The sequence below is a fragment of the Centruroides sculpturatus genome, unplaced genomic scaffold (genome assembly GCF_000671375.1).
Source record: "Centruroides sculpturatus isolate CEXI.00-Female unplaced genomic scaffold, Cexi_2.0 scaffold80, whole genome shotgun sequence".
Classification (NCBI taxonomy): Eukaryota; Metazoa; Arthropoda; class Arachnida; order Scorpiones; family Buthidae; genus Centruroides; species Centruroides sculpturatus.
The window spans coordinates 1,119,216-1,136,418 of NW_019384552.1; the positions used below are offsets into that span (position 1 = coordinate 1,119,216).

At 30.7% G+C, this 17,203-nt stretch overlaps 1 protein-coding gene across 1 annotated transcript in view; it reads left to right on the forward strand.

Moving 5' to 3' along the window:
- Positions 1-8,732, forward strand: part of LOC111623709 (eukaryotic translation initiation factor 5B-like) — a 59,698-nt gene extending 50,966 nt beyond the window's left edge. Inside the window, exons 11-15 of the mRNA XM_023366395.1 lie at positions 2,898-3,005; positions 3,087-3,197; positions 3,287-3,351; positions 8,293-8,434; positions 8,546-8,732. Of these exons, the coding sequence (XP_023222163.1) occupies positions 2,898-3,005; positions 3,087-3,197; positions 3,287-3,351; positions 8,293-8,434; positions 8,546-8,695 (576 nt within the window). The 3' untranslated portion in view covers positions 8,696-8,732. The remainder of the gene's footprint in view (positions 1-2,897; positions 3,006-3,086; positions 3,198-3,286; positions 3,352-8,292; positions 8,435-8,545) is intronic.
- The last annotated feature ends 8,471 nt before the right edge of the window (positions 8,733-17,203 follow it).

Genomic DNA, 17,203 nt, shown 5'->3' on the forward strand with positions numbered 1-17,203 from the left:
TTTACTTTTGTTTTTTGTAAAATATATTTCACACCATCTAGAGTGATCATCAATAAATGTGATGAAATATTTTACTCCACTCAATGATTTGGTTCTCATCGGTCCACAAATGTCAGTATGAATCAGTTTTAATATTTTTTTGCATATATCTGCATATATTTTCGTTTTGCTTTGGAAATGGTGATCTGGTTTGCTTCCCTCTTATGCAGATTTCACAGAGATCAAGTTCTTCTTTTCATCGTATATTTAGTCCTCTGATCTTTAGGTTGTTGGCCATGTGTCATACATCCTTTTGTTTAAGTGACCTAAATGTTTGTGCCACATTTTCATTTTGTTAACATTTGTTCGAGAGAGTTTAGATTCCTCCCACTTTCTTTCACATAGTATAGACCTCCTCCTTTAAATGCTCTCATGTGTATGCTTTTGGTTTTCGAATCCATAATAGTTGCCTGATTCTTTCGGAATAGTACACTGAATCCATGATCAGTTATCATCTCAACTGACAGTAGGTTGGTCCTTAGTTCTGGTACAAGGAGTGTGTTCTCCAATTTGGCTTGAAATCTGCCTTTTGTTTCAATTATTACATCACCACTTATTTTGATTTCTGTTGTAGATGAGTTGGCCAGTTTAATTCACTTGTGTGGGATGTTTCAATGTTAGAAAATCTTGCTTTATCATTGCACATGTATGATGAAGCACCTGAGTCTAGACACCATTTAAGATTTTCTTTCCCTTCATTTGCCATAATATTAGCATTATATGACTCCTGTTTTTGAGTTGTTAGGCTTGTAGTCATAGCTCTATGTGGTTTTCACTTGTTTCTGTTTCAGCATTCTCTTACCTTATGGCCTATCTTTCTACACTTATGGAATTTGGATGGCCCCTTATTTTCCAACTGTTTCATCTGTTGTTTGCTTATATACAGCACACCCAAATTCTTCGAGCCATCGGTATTGCCATTTCGTTTTCACACCTCAAACTCTTCTATTAGCTTTATCTTGAGTGTGCCCAGCAAAAGAAGTTTCTCTTGTGTTTTGATAGCAATTCAAAATTGTTCGAACTAGTCTGGTATACTATAAAGCAGTAGTACTGTTAAAAGTTCTTTGTTTATGGAGATTTCCATTTCTTTTAACTTACCTACTATATTGAAAAAGCCACTTATATGATCTGTCATGTTGTCTCCTTTCCTCATTTTCTTGAGAATTAATTTCTTTAGTAGTATGGCCTTTCTTGCAGGATTTTTTGGTTCAAAAACTTCATGTAGTTTATTTCATATTTTATGTGAGGTTTCACATCCTTTTGTCTGTTTTTTTTGCTCTTTTGTCTGTAATTTTGTTGGGCTATGACAAGAATTATATCACACATTGCCTTCTAGTCTACTGTGTCCCATTGTTCTCCTGCTTTCGTTGTGCTTTCATCTCCAAGTATAATTTCTGGTTTTGTTCTTTTTCCACTGATGTATTCTCACGAATTGTTTTTGATCAGGAGTGCCTTCATTTGTATCTTCCATGTATCAAAGATTTTTTTACACAGTGATTCTATCCATATAGCTAGTTGACCAGCCATTTTTCTTTTATAGGCTTCTTTTGCAATTCCATTTCCTTTTAATTTCTGTAATTCTAGTCTTCAATATTTAATTTTCTGTTCCTGGGTCCATAACTATTTTTAGAACAATGATGAGGCAGTCCTTTAACTTAGAATTAATTTAATATAAGACTATAGATGCACTTGTTCACATATCTATAACTTGGTGCATAACTGAACAACAGGGGCTGTATTCTGGTCATTGTCTCTCATCTCTCACAAATCATTTGCTGATTGGCTAATCATTTGTTTACATCTTGAGAGATCATCGCATCTCTCCAAACACGATTCTGGACAACTTTTTCTCTCGAAGATGCTCTCTTTTCTCAGAGACAAGCGTATAGTTGTCTTTTGTCGACCTGTCTTTTGTCTTTTGCCTCAATTTCATTATATTTAATATGGACAACTGGATGCTACTCATGCTATACAATCGTATTAGAGAACGTTCTCTATCTCGAGAGAGAATATTTCAAGAGAGAAGATGCTTCTGATTTTTTCCATTGCCTACTCAGAAATGTCACTGATTTCATTTTTTTTTTTAAATTATCCTACATCAATTACTGAACTATTGAATAAGATGTTAATCTTACTTAGATAGTTAAAAAGAAATTAGATGGTAATATTTCAAAAAATATTTAAGTATGCACACTTTTCTAACTTAGGTTATTAAAATTTTTATTTGTTAAGAGACAATTTGACATTACAATCTGTAAAAATGATATAAAACAAAAAAAAAAAAAAAAAACAATTTTGTCAAAATTACGTGCTTTCTTTGCCACCTGATCTATAATTATGTACTCTGCATTTTCAAACATTTTACAATTTCATTGGTTAAAATTCTATACCATGTTGCATACACAGATAACCCGAACATGTATAATCAATCTAGTAGAATTGTGATGTCATCAACTAAGATGAGATTGTTAAAAGTGACCAGAATCGCCAGTGTCTCTGAGAGATGAATTTCCTCTCTCATTTTGACATCATTCATCCTTGAACGAAGAGATGAGAGATAAGTGACCAGAATATGACCCAGGTCTCTTCTTGTTTCGAGCAGTCTTACGGGTGTTGCCAGTTCATACACAGTTTGTGATATCAACACTTGCTTTAGTTTAGTATTCCCTAACAGTTTTCTATATAATTATATCTAAATATAAGTATGCAGAAGATATACCCTTGTAGAATTAATTTATGTAAATCAGTTTTATTTCAGCAGCAGGTATAATTTTTTTTTTAAATAGCATTAATGTAGACATTCCATTGTATACTTTAAACTGCTATTATTTTATTATTCAAAAATTTTAAATTTTTAGAGAAGACGTGAAGAAGCAGAAAAGAAAAGAACAACTGACAAATTGAGATCTCCTGTTGTTTGTGTACTTGGACATGTTGATACTGGGAAAACAAAAATTCTTGATAAGGTAATACAAATATATATATTTATATTTCTTTTTAATACAAAGTTAACATTCTAAAAAAGAGAATGAATTATCTAATTGCAGATTCGACGTACCCATGTTCAAGATAATGAAGCAGGTGGTATCACTCAACAGATTGGTGCCACCATGGTACCTCAAGAAGCATTAAAAGAACAATGTAAAATGGTTAAAAATGTAAAATCATTTTTTGCATTTTATTATTACATAAACATTTAAAATTATTCATTACAAAATTATAATAATTATATTATTAATGTTTTCAGTTTCCTGAAGAAATTAAATTGCCAGGTCTATTAATCATTGATACTCCAGGTCATGAATCTTTTAGGTAGTAATATAAAATTTTGCATTACTGATAATTTTAAATAAATCAGCATTATTATTTTCATTTAAGAAAACCAATTTCAATATGTTAATTAATTGTGTAATAATAAATGAAAAAATTAATAGACATGGATTTTAAAATTAATTTGAAATTCAAATTAATTTTATGAAATGTCTGATGAGGTTTTCCTCATGACTTAAAAATCTAGATTCAAAATATTATACTTTAGTATATGCTTTTGCCTTAATTCTGGATTTTGTTGATATATCATATTTTTGTTAAATCACTAAAACAGTCTTTTTTTTTACTGTACTAGCAGAAAAGCCTGGCATTACCTAGTCAAAAAATAACAAGAAATATTAAGATTTTTAGATTATTTCATACTTCTAATACTTATATTATATTATACTCTTCTCTAACTGCACTTAAATAACAACCAAACCGCGACAAAAACCTTTAATATGCAGCCTCTTTTATTAACTTTTCAAGTGTTTTTGGCCATTTGAATGACCTTCAGGAATAAAAAATCAAATGATTCCAATTTCTATAAAATGAGCTAAAGTAATACAAAGGATTCAGGACAAGAGACACCTTAAATATGCAGAAGCATGGCAAATACACAAGACCAGGAGGGAAAAGCAATAAACTTCAGACAATTCTCTAAAGAATTGAGTAAAGTCTCAGTGGCATGGAGAACGGGCATAATCTGAATATTGTAGTATGAAAAAGGGATGAATGGTTAAAGAATTGGGTACTGTTGTGTTACTAATTTTAATTATTCATTTTATTTTCATTTATTTATTTATTCTTGTATTATATTTATATATCATTTATGTGTATATTTGTATAAGTTACTTGTATAGAGTGCCACTGTCCAGTCATATATCAACCTACCTGTATATATATTGTATTTTTTATTTAGAGGCTTGTACACTAGACATCTATGAAAATTCAAATGTTTAAATTGTTCCAAAACAAATTTTGTTTTATAGAAATCAGAATCATTCGATTTTTTATTCCTGAAGGTCATTTAAATGACTGAAAACATTTGAAAAGTTAATAAAAAAGGCTGCATATTAAAGGTTTTTGTCGAGGTTTGATATATTATATTATTTGATTTATATAACTCAAAGGTTATCTTACATAAGTATTTATTGCACCAAGTGACCAATCTAACACTTTTTAAAAATTTTTTAAATTGCATACAGTAGAGAAAAATGAATTTTAAAATGTGTTAGATTGGTCACTCTGTCTGATAAACTTTTACATAAGATAACCTTTGTAGCTGTTTAAATCAAATAATATAATATATTATATTATAGTACAGGGATGAGCAACACGTGGCCCGCCAAGCATTTTTAAAATTGAATTTATTTTATCGACTTTCTCCCATCAATATATTGTTATAAAATTATTTATAATAAAATGGTAGTACATACTAAACCGAAACAATTTTTTGTGACAAGATACACACTTGTCGGCGACTTGTTCAAACATGCAATACAAACGCGCCGCGTCTGTGCTTGTTTGTGTTTGCTTCTGTCACACAATCAGTCAGACTGGTAAGCTGTTAACTAGCAAATTTAGCAATTCTTGTGTTTCTTGAAAGGCGTGAGTGCAATATTATTGTCAAAAAGGTAATATTAGAGTTTTTTTTATTCAAAATTAAGTTTTCCTTCAAATTTTTTTAACTTTCAAATTTTTAATCCATAATAGCATGTCGGAAAAGCAAACAAAAAAACAGAAGGTTGCGGATGAGCACAGGCATTTCCAAGAAAAGTGGAAATTTGATTATTTTTTCACTTTCGTTGAAGATAAAGCTGTATGCTTAATATGCTCAGAGACTGTGTCGACATTAAAAGAATATAACATAAAAAGGCATTACGATACAAAACATGAACAACAATATAAAAACTTAACAGGACAACTCCGGATAGATAAGTTTAATCAAATGGAGAAAAACTTGGGAAAACAACAGGCTATTTTTAAAAATCAAGCTATTTTATCAAATACGGCAGTAAAGGCTAGTTTTGTTGTCAGTCAAATACTGGCAAAAAAAATGAAACCCTTTGCGGATGGAGAGATGATAAAAGAATGTCTGACTGCTGTTGCAGAAATAGCATTTCCTGATAAAATAAATATTATTTCAAACATTAGTTTATCAAGATTCACCATTGCAAGGAGAATTGAAGACTTGTCCGAGAACATAGCAACAACGCTTCGTGAACGCATTGCAAAATTCGAATACTGTTCTTTGGCACTTGATGAGAGTTGCGATATTAGCGATACAGCACAACTGGCTATATTTTTACGTGGTATTGACACCAAATTTAATATTACCGAAGAATTGTGTTCACTGATTCCAATGCAAGGGACTACAACCGGCAAAGACCTGTACGATGAACTAAAGTCTGTGTTGGAAAATTTTTCAATTTCATTAGAAAAGATTATTGGTATATCGACAGATGGAGCACGAGCAATGTCAAGCATGGAGGTAGGAGTATCGGGAAGGCTATTTCAAGACATTAAGAAGGTCACAGGAAGGGAAATATTCGTTAACCACTGCATAATTCACCAGGAAAATTTGTGTGCGAAAAGATTGAGTTTGCCAAATGTCACAGTACCAATAATTAAACTAATCAATTTTATAAAGTCGCGCGCGTTAAATCACCGTGAATTTAAAGAATTCCTGAAAGATTTAGAAACTGAATATGGCGACGTGGTTTTTAATACCGAAGTACGTTGGCTTAGTAGAGGTGCAATGCTAAAAAGAGTATACAACTTAAAAAGCGAAATACAATTGTTCTTGGATATGAAGGGATATGCCTTTCCTCATTTTGGTAATAAAGAATGGATGTGCGATTTTGGGTTTCTTATCGACATGACTCAGCATCTCAATGATCTTAATGTGGAACTTCAAGGCAAAGGACAGTTTATTCACAATTTGTATGATAAAATTCAGGGCTTTGAGCGCAAATTAAAATTGTGGAAACAGCATCTTTTGCAGAATAATGTGTCTCACTTTCCACATTTAGAAAAAGAAAACGTTACTACTTCTCAAAAATACGCACAATATATAGACATTTTAATCAACGAATTTCAATTACGATTCCAAATGTTCAAAGCTGAGAAGACAGCGGTTTCCATGAAAATGTTTTCCTCGCCATTTAATATCGATGTGGATACAGTTCCCGAAGACTTTCAAATGGAAGTGATTGACATGCAGAATAATACCGATTTAAAAAATGTATTTTTCTCAGTAAACATCGAAAATTTTTATAAATCTTATGTGAGCCCTGAGAAATTTCCGCTTTTGACGAAAAATGCAAAGCAAATGATGTCTCTGTTCGGAAGTACGTATGTTTGCGAACAATTATTTTCAACCATGAAATTAATCAAAAATGACCACCGATCAAGACTGAGTGATGCACGATTAGAAAGCTGCGTACGTGTAGCTACCTCATCAATTCCGGCTGATATTGATCAGCTTGTATCGAAAAAACAGTGCCAAATTTCTCATTAAAAATTTCAAGTAAATTCGTTTTTCTGTTCTTTTCTTGTTTGTTTTTATTTTGCATTAAAATTTGTATATGAAATCTTTACTTTTTTAAAATTTTATATTTTTTTATTCTAATGTATATTATAAATAAAGTTTTGTAAATTATTAATAAGTGTTACTTTATGTGCGGCCTGCCAAAAAATTTTAAAATTTAAATTGGCCCATTGATTAAAAAGGTTGCTCACCCCTGTTATAGTATATAGCAAACATTAAAATGAAAATTATGTAATGGTTTTTAGTGTATTGTTGTCAAGTTTATTGCGATACTCATATGGTAGGAAATGGCACATTTTCAATGGTCAAGTACACAGGAATTGAAAATATGATATCTTAGATTTTTTTATTTTTTCTAATGTTAACTCTAAGAAACTGTTTAATTCACAGCTGAATATCAAATGGTGATCTGCCAACCAATCAAATTTTGCGAAAAATAGATCAAATATTTAAACTCTGCACCCTCAAAAACCACTTAAATCATAATTTGTACTGGCCGATAATTTTGTATTATGTAATTTTCCTATTCAAATACCACCATACCTCTGGTCTGATGGGAAGAAGAGACTGTTGCAGATGGAGGTTGAAGTTAATTTGACCAAAACTAGTAGTAGTCCTCCTTCCAGGAAAGAGGATGGTCAATGAATTCTAATTAATACTATTGTACTATTAATATTTGAAAAGTGATTCATATTGGATAGGTTCTGATGGCCCCACATGTGATAAAAGTTGCTAACTTTAATGTCATATAAGATTTGTTTAAATAAAAGAATCTTGTGAAATTGTGAGAATACTAGCTTTTATGTGATCCTGTGAAAAACTGGTGAAACCAAGTTGAAAAGGTAAAGCTCAGCAAAAACATTTAAGTAAAGGAAAGTTTTGAAAGTTTGACAATAAGACTCAACAAGTGAATAAAGTGCACATTACTACACACAGACTACAACTACAGGAAATTTTGAATGAAGCAATGTTGCATGATAATAAATAGGAAAAATAAACATAGGCACAGAAAAAACTTTGAGCTCTACTTTGTATCTTAAAATTGTTGCATGCACATTAATTTGGCTGAACGTTAGAACATCTTAAGCAGTGTCAGTGAAAGAACTTTGGGGCAATGGGTTTATGAGTTAATAAGAGAGATGAAATCAGGAAAGGGGGCAGGGTGTCCAGATTTTCTGGTAGTTAAATATGTCTTTGTAGATATCGTGTTATAAAAAAACTGTTAGAATTGGATTAGATAAATTGATAGCTTATGTTAAATTATCATTATTTTGTTACCAATATTACAAATGAAATATTTAATTTTCAGTTATATTTAGTGAAATTAGTAATTATGTAGAATTTAATCAAATGCAGACTTTAATAAAAATTGTTATTGAATTTTATTTCAGTAATCTACGTTCAAGAGGATCATCTCTTTGTGACATTGCAATTTTAGTTGTAGACATTATGCATGGTTTAGAACCTCAAACTCTAGAATCAATTAATCTTTTAAAACAAAAGAAAACACCTTTTGTAGTTGCATTAAATAAAGTAAGAATTTATTTATTAATTCACAAACTTATAAAATTAATTTTATTCATTTTGAATCACATTATACTTCTGAATGATTTCTAAAATCTTAAAATTTTTTCATTAATTTAGATTGATAGATTATATGATTGGAAATCAAGCAGAAACAAAGATATTCAAGATATTATAAAAAGTCAAGCCAGAAATACAAAATTAGAATTTGATGAAAGAGTGCGTGAAATAGTTGTTCAATTTGCTGAACAGGTAATTTCAGATAATTGAAAATTATAATAAAATAAATAAATTTCTAAATTTCTACTGAGATGAGAACTTTTTAACAGAAATAAGTTAAAACAAAATATTTTAACTTTTGTTAATAAATATAAAAATATAATTAATGGTCAGAAGATATCTAGAAATTAATATTTTCTAAAAATAAATACAATCATATACAAATTTTAAAATTACTGTTTATCTGAATAAACTTTTAAATACTGAAATTTATTACAAGATTTATGAAGTATATTAAGTGTATACTTCATAAATTTTGAACTCATCACCTGTAATAAAAGTAATGAATTTATAAAATCTTTTTGAAAGATAAAAAGGATAAAAAATTTAAAACAAATATAAATAATCATGTATCAGATAATAATGAAAGACATAGAAAAATTTAATTTTTTTACTTTTGTAAAAGTAACAGAAAATACACTGCTGGCCATTATAAATCAGCACTAAGAAAGACAGAGCTATGAAAACCATATGTATTATACAAATAACTTATGGAACAATGGTGAAATGATTACAGTTTCAGCCTGATTTGAGCCGTGGCACATACAGAAATCAGTATTTTGTGTAGCCACCATGAGCAGTGATAACTGCTGTCCAGACTTTTGAAGTTTTATTTCTTGTCACCTGGTGCAAATGATTGATTTTACAAAATTACAATAGCTTTTTAGCATTCTCGCTAAAATTAATCTTTTTATTTTAAGTTGAAAATAAATTAAAGTTTATGATTACACTGATCCCCATGTTTATGAATTGGAGCTGAGTAACCCTTCATGAACATCAAATTCTTGAACTTTGAGTTATATTTTTAACTAGTTGCAAGGACTTGCTTCGCTGGGTTTTTATTTGTATGTAATATAGTTTTTTTTATATATATAAAAGATTGTTTTTCTAAGTAATCTAGAATCTAGCTGCAAGGACCCGGTTCACTGGGCAAAAAGTAACGATAGTGGAGATTAAGATAATTACATTATAGCCAATATTACCCATTTTCACAGAATGCAAGAATTAGGTCCCTTGTTTCCAGACTAATTAGAGAATTTTTACATGAGTCTAAAAATATGTTCGATTTTCTGCAAAAACGTAAAAAACCGCCTGTAAATCTTGCATGCCTCTTTATATTAACACTTCCTTTGTTACTCAACACTTCCACTGTTAACACTTCTATTGTTGACACTTCCATTGTTACACATCTTCAAAGTCAACCACTTTCAACCCCATATCTCCCACACCCTTATAGCACAGAATGCAAGAATTAGGTCCCCCGTTTCCAGACTAATTAGAGAATTTTTACATCCAGTCAAACGAACTATTTTCAATTTGATCAATTTTCTGGAACGTTTACAATCGTTCTATAATCGAACCAATTCGAATTTAAAACGGTTCGAACATTTTTAAAATCGAAATAGAAAATCTTCGAAGTCAACCACTTTAAGCCCCCATATCTCCCGCACCCTTATAGCTATCGAGACGCAACCACCATAGTGCACGAATGGAGACTTGGGGCTACTACCACATACAAACACCATTCATGTGCGATGTGTAGTTTTGGCTGAAAAGTGAAATATAGGGACACACACATCCATTTATATATATATAGGGTGGGCCAACGAAAACGAAACGGCAGAGTTATCGTGTTCGTCCAAGCAAATCGCTCGGACAGATCGATTTTATTCTCAAGGGGAAATATTTTTTTCCTTGCATATGCGGTCCAGCTTAAAAGGTTTTTTTATGTTTGTTAATAGTTTGTGTTACTTTTTCCGAAATAAGTGTTTGTTTAGTTAATAAAAAATGAATGAGTTTTTAAAATATTTTGTTGTCTGTTGTATTCAAAATCACAAAAACTTTATTGCAGAAAATGTCCCCTTGATAATAAAATCGACCTGTCCGAGTGATTTGCTTGGACGAACACGATAACTCTGCTGTTTCGTTTTCGATGGCCCACCCTGTATATTGGGTTGTTCGGAAAGTAAGTTCGTTTTTTTTACCACTAGACGGATTAGTGGTATTTTTCCTGTTATTTTCGTTCTAAACCGTATTATCATTATATATTTTGACAGCTAGCATTCTATGGCTTATTTGTAAAAAATTTTGTTTGATTTTGTGCAATTGTTTATTTTTTTGTCCCATGAAATATGGAAGATCGAAAGCAGCATCTTCGGCATATTTTGCTTTTTTATTACCAAAAAAATAAAAATGTCATTCAAGCAAGAAAAAAATCATGTGACATGTATGGTGGAGATATGTTGACAGAACGACAGTGCCAAAACTGGTTTACAAAATTTCGTTCTCGCAATTTCAGTATTGAAGATGCACCACGTTATGGATGGCCAATTGAAGCCAATGAAAACAAAATAAAAGTACTGATTGAAGCAAACTGCGGAATAACAACACGTGAAATCACTAAGAGATTAAATTTGTCAAATTGAACTGTTAATGAGTACTTGAAACAAATTGGTTTCATTTCAAAGCTCTATATATGAATTCCACGAGTTCTTAAAGAGAAATGCTCTATTTGGTGGGATATTAAGGAAATTTTTTTTTTTTGGAGCTTTTATCAGACAATTTAACAATTGATTCGAAAGTGTACTGCATTCGAGTAAACAAATTGAGTAATATCATCAAACAGAAAAGGCGGCCAGAATTGATCAACAAAACAGGTGTAGTGTTTTACCACGATAATGTCAAATTTCACACAAGTTTGGTAACTCGTCAGAAACTGTTATAACTTAGATGGGACGTGCTATCACACCAACCGTATTCGCCAGATCAAGCATACTCAGATTATTACTTGTTCTGGTCTGTACAATTTTTTTTTAACTGTAAGACATTTACTTGAAATGACAATGTCAAAAATCACTTGGATCCGTTTTTTGTAAGCAACGATCAAAACTTTTATGAATGTGAAATTGTGCTACTACCAGAAACGATGACAACAGATATTTGACCAAAATGGTCAACATATAATTCAATAAAATATTTATTTATCATAAGAATATTGTGTTTTTTTCCATGGAAAAAAACAAACTTACTTTCCAAACAACCCAATATATATATAGATGTTAAATTTGTAACTCATTCCAAGACTTTGTCAACAGTGGCCAAACTGTAGCTAATAAACCTCATGCAGTTCTTCTAGATCCTTATTGCAGCTTCCATATACTTAAACAATTTCTTTTTATAAACTTGGTGAATATTACTTACATAAATGTAATATTTTTGTACATTTTCTGGCTATTACCACCTATGTTTTTATTACACTATGAAAGTGTAACTCACAAGCTCAAACAGGTAACTGAAAGCTTAGGGTACATTCATAAAGTCAAAGGAGTTAAATGATTATTTACCTAGTCAATCCGTCATAAGGTACCAGTAAAGTAAGAGTGATATTTACTGTACAAAGGCCACTCTGAAATATTTTTCCAGATATGCAAAAAACCACTGAATGCAGAAAAAACTGTCTGCAATGTTTATACTCAGAAAATATTTGACAGTAAAGTTCAAAAATATACTTGCATTCTTGAAATTTTCTGTGCACGAGAAGTGCCTGACCTTGGACGCACCACTATATCTGGAAGTTGAAAATGAAGCTGATGAAGGAGCATTTCTGAGCAATGATGTTTTACAACTTTAAATCTAGTTTATTGGAGCCCCATTGCTTCCATTGTTTACAAGCAGTATTTCCTGATTCTTGTCCATCAAGAACAAAAGTATTTTGATACTTTGGAAAATATAGATGTGACAGAAACAATCTTAAAGATGAAGAGAGAAGTGGTCGAGCTGCAGTAACTCTGGAAAATGTGGTTCATATCAAGAAATTGTTTAGAGAAGACCCCCATATAACTCTTAAGGATATCAAGCACACTTTGGGTATTGAATTTACAGTGAATAGTAACTTGCACAATTATCTTTACATACATCAGAAAGATCGTGTCTCTATGAGTGTCTTGTTCTCTGACTGCTGTTACATGCTGGAAGAATTTCAATGGAAAAGCTCAAAATATGTGTGACATTGTCACTAGTGATGAGATCCACCAGTATGACTCCAAAAGCAAGAGACAGTCCGCAGTTTGGGTCTTCTCCAATGAAGCATCCACCTATCAAAGTCAAATACCTAAGAAATTTCAATTGGAAACTGCTAGTGACATTCATTGGAATACAGGGTCATGTTGCCATCAATAACTCTTGAGGATTGGAAAACAGTTAATGCTAAGTGGTATTTCTTCATTTGTCTTCCTCAAGTCTTTCAACAAATCTGCACACAATGCCCTAAAACAGGTTATTCAGTAATTAATTAAATATAATTGCAGAAAAGCAGCTTGATGTAATCCAGTGGTGGATTGTTTAACAATTGTTTGGTGTGGTTTAACAATTGTTTAGCATTGCTAAACAATTGATATACCAAATTTTAGCATCAGTTTAACTCTGACAACATGTATCACAGATAGTTATTGAAATCAAGGAAAACCTTAATTTGACTTGAATATAAGTAGAGGCATAAATATAAGTCAAGAACACTTTCTCCTCCTTTAAAACTGGGGAAACAAACATCAATTAATATTTCAATATGGGGTTTAGCAGTATTTTTTGATCGTTCCCATACCAGGCCTCGGAGTTGCTCACTTTTCTCACTTGTACTCACTTTTCTGAAGTATCCTCACTTTTCAGGTTATTTTCTCACTTTTCTCACTTTTTTGGTCATTTCTACGTGCTTAAAAATTAGGAAGATGTGGGACCAATCAAAAATAGTTTTAAAGCCAGACGATCTGCCGAATTATCGAACTATCGGACTAGATTTTTATGGAAAAAAATACTCTGCCCGNGTATATATATAATTATAATAAAGTTACAATAAATTAAGTTAATATATAATTATATGTACAGTATCTAATTTATATATAATTTATATATAATACTGTACAGATGATAGTAAACTCAATTTACCCACCTAAACTCTCCGTAGCATGGCACTGGACGGCGGAAAGTAGTTCGGCTGCCCGATGATGTTTTACTGAATTATAGGAGTTTACCATGTTTGTATGGATATTGTTACGATTTTTTTGCTGTCATATAGGAATCCGAACTATAGGAACCTGTGTTATAGGGGGATCGACTGTATTATAAAACTTCAAATTATTTGTGCAAAAAATTAAGGTTAAGTTTAATATGGAATGGTTTAAGTTACGTTAATGATAGTGAACATTTAACTATTACATAATTAAGAACATAATGTATTTGTGCACATACAATAGCAATGGCTCTTTTATGGGCAGATGCTCTTATGAAAAAGTTGTTTTAAAAATAGTGAGTTTTTAGGTGCTTTGCATAATATAGTGCTGATTTTGTCTTATCTATAAGAGCATGCTCAATTAAAAGAGCTTGCTCTAATAAGTGCAGAAATATGGTGTAGTAATGGAAGCATGTTTTTTATTTTGACTTTGTATTTAAAATGAAAAGCCAAAACTTGTCAATATCACTGAATATTTACTGTATTTTTGGGCTGAAATTTGAAAAAAATTGTAGACTTATAAATTTCCACTGTTGTCCGTCTGTCTGTCCTTCCTTAATTTTGAGAATGGAGTTAGATAGATGAAAGTTGAGACCAGATATGGAAAGCTTAAGGGTAGGAGGCCCCGATTAAATTAATAACTATATGCAAACTTCCAATGCAAACCAGAAGTCATGTTATTTCAATTCAAAAATTACCCTTGAAAGGAGTTAGATAATTTCAAGCTTTTACAAAAACATTCTTCAAACTATCATTCAATTTCTGGTAGAGAGAACTCATCTGTGTTATTTCCACAGGATCTGCTTCATATGAGAGGAGATTATGATTAATTTTCTTCAATTGTTAATTTGCTTCTTTTGTTCTGAAGAAGACAATTAGTAATAAACTATCAAAACAAGATGGCAACAAAAATCCAGTGTAATTTGATAAGTGGTCTATATGCATTTTTGAGCCAGTGTATTAACTACTTTCTTGAATATTAGTTTTGTAGTTTACACTGGAGCACTGAGAGTAAATTGTTGATGATTCCTCTATACATTACTGCTATGAGTGTGCTCCTATAAGTGAAGCAGGATGTTTGTTTAAAAAATGTAAAAACACTAATTTTCACTTATATGAGCATGAAAATATAAGTTCTTTAAGTAATGTTAAAATAGAAATTTTTTTTTGTTTGAAAATTCTTAGATTGTTATTTTTTATCTACAGAAAATACTCTATTTATGTTAGCAGATTTATTATAAAAAAACATACAGCATAAATTAATTCAATAAAACTTTTTTAATGGTGAACTATATTAAATTCTGTTATTTCAAAACACTTAAATAGACCTGATTATATTAAATTTTAGAAAAAGTTTAGCAAAGTACAACAATTAAAATAAATAATGGAGTTTTTGTAAAGTTTAAGTGAAAAAAGAAAAATTAATTTGTCTCATAATTAAAAGGTCACCTTTATTTTGAGGCCATTTTTTGTGTGACCTGAAGGCCCTTTAAAGTTCTTTTCACTGTATCTAAAACTCCTTTTTACTATTTTTTTTATTTGATTATTAAATTATAATGAATTAAATATACCTTATCTTAAAAGTGAATAAATTGATTATGTAATTAATTTTGAAATAATATATAATGTTGCATTTGAATCTCATTTATTTATTTTTTAAAGTCCTGGCAGTATGATGCCTGTTGATCAAGCTGGATGTGTAGGATTTACATGTTACTCTTGGTTATCACCACTTATTTGGAGAGTGTTTCGTAAGGGAGTTAATGAAAAAGATATATATCAGTGTTCACCTTATGATGGAACTAGAGTGAATGGTGCAAGGTAATTTCATTTTAACTAAAATTAAAATACATATGTTTAAATATATGAAATAATAATAATCATATCAGTAAAAGAAAGAAACAATATTCCCAATATGATATTTTCTTTGAATTTTTTATTGGATAAAATATTTTTAAAAAGATTCTTTATATTAAAAAATTAACTAATTCTAAAACAAAAATTTTTAGAAACTCTTTGTTGCATTAATTATATTTACAGTATTGCCAAACAGATTATTCAATGAAAATCTTAAACACATTTTTTTTTTGTTTTTAAATTCAATTGTTTTTGATGAGACAAACAAACTAAAGATAGTTTAAATACAAATAAAGTTACTCATATCATCAATTTATGTTTTAAATGTTTGAAGGATTTCTATTATAACTTCATGTCTTTACAAATATAAATATAAACATACACAACAAATGCGATACATAGCAGTTATCCCTTCAACTGCCTTATATCCTGCCATGTGTTTCTTCCAGTTTACTCTAAAATTATTAAATTTAATATGAGATGGTGCCTAATGCCTCCCTGTAGGGCCAAATTTATTAGTAAGTTATATTTATTATTGCCAAATTATAGCCTGTGGATATATAGCAGTTGGAGGGACAAGTCTTTACAAAGCTAATATGGCATAAGAAGGATATTTAGACTTTAATTATGGCACTTTAACATTCAGAAGTCTACCATGGGATAACACTGCTCCCAGCAATTCTCAATTTCATCACAGGCTGATAAAAAGCAATCAAAAATAACTTTCTATGATAATTATGCATAATTATTTAAATTAAATGCCCTCGACAACTAGATGGAACATAATATTTTTAAAAGCTGATCATGTTAACCAAAAAGTGCATTGAATAGTCAGATGCAGATAATATGCAACAAGACCCATTTATAAATATCTACACATCAGCATCTTTCTTATTAATGCATCCAATCATAATGGTTTGCTTATGAATCTTCCTGCAGCATCTCCACCATTCTAGCTTCTTCTTAACAATCTTGGCTTTGTCTCAATAAATGTTGCATTATCATTTCTGCAAGTTAGAAATGATATTCTGATATTTGAATTTAGTGAAATTTTCTGTAGCAAACATTATAATAATTTAACGATTTCATTATTTGAGAAAATATATGTATTGTTCACTATATTCTTATAACTAAAATTATCTGAATTGATGATAAAATTTAGTAATAACATATATTCAAACTTATATGTTTAGAAATCAAGAATAGTTACTCTTAGGTTCTTTTCAGAAATGTTGTCAAAGTCAGGCCTCGGAGTCGCTCACTTTTCTCACTTGTACTCACTTTTCTGAAGTATCCTCACTTTTCTCACTTTTCAGGTCATTTTCTCACTTTTCTCACTTTTTTGATCATTTCTACATGCTTAAAAATTAGGAAGATGTGGGACCAATCAAAAATAGTTTTAAAGCCAGACGATCTGCCGAATTATCGAACTATCGGACTAGATTTTTATGGAAAAAAATACTCCGCCCGAGCGGGACTCAAAATCGCAACTGCTGCTCAGTGTTGTTAAGTTATCGTCTGTATTTATACGTAACTAGGTAGTCAGTAAGGCTGTGTACACACTAGGCGTTTTTAAACGCGCGTTTTAAAGAACCAAGAGTTCTACATAGGCGTACACACTCAAACGCGCGCTTTTG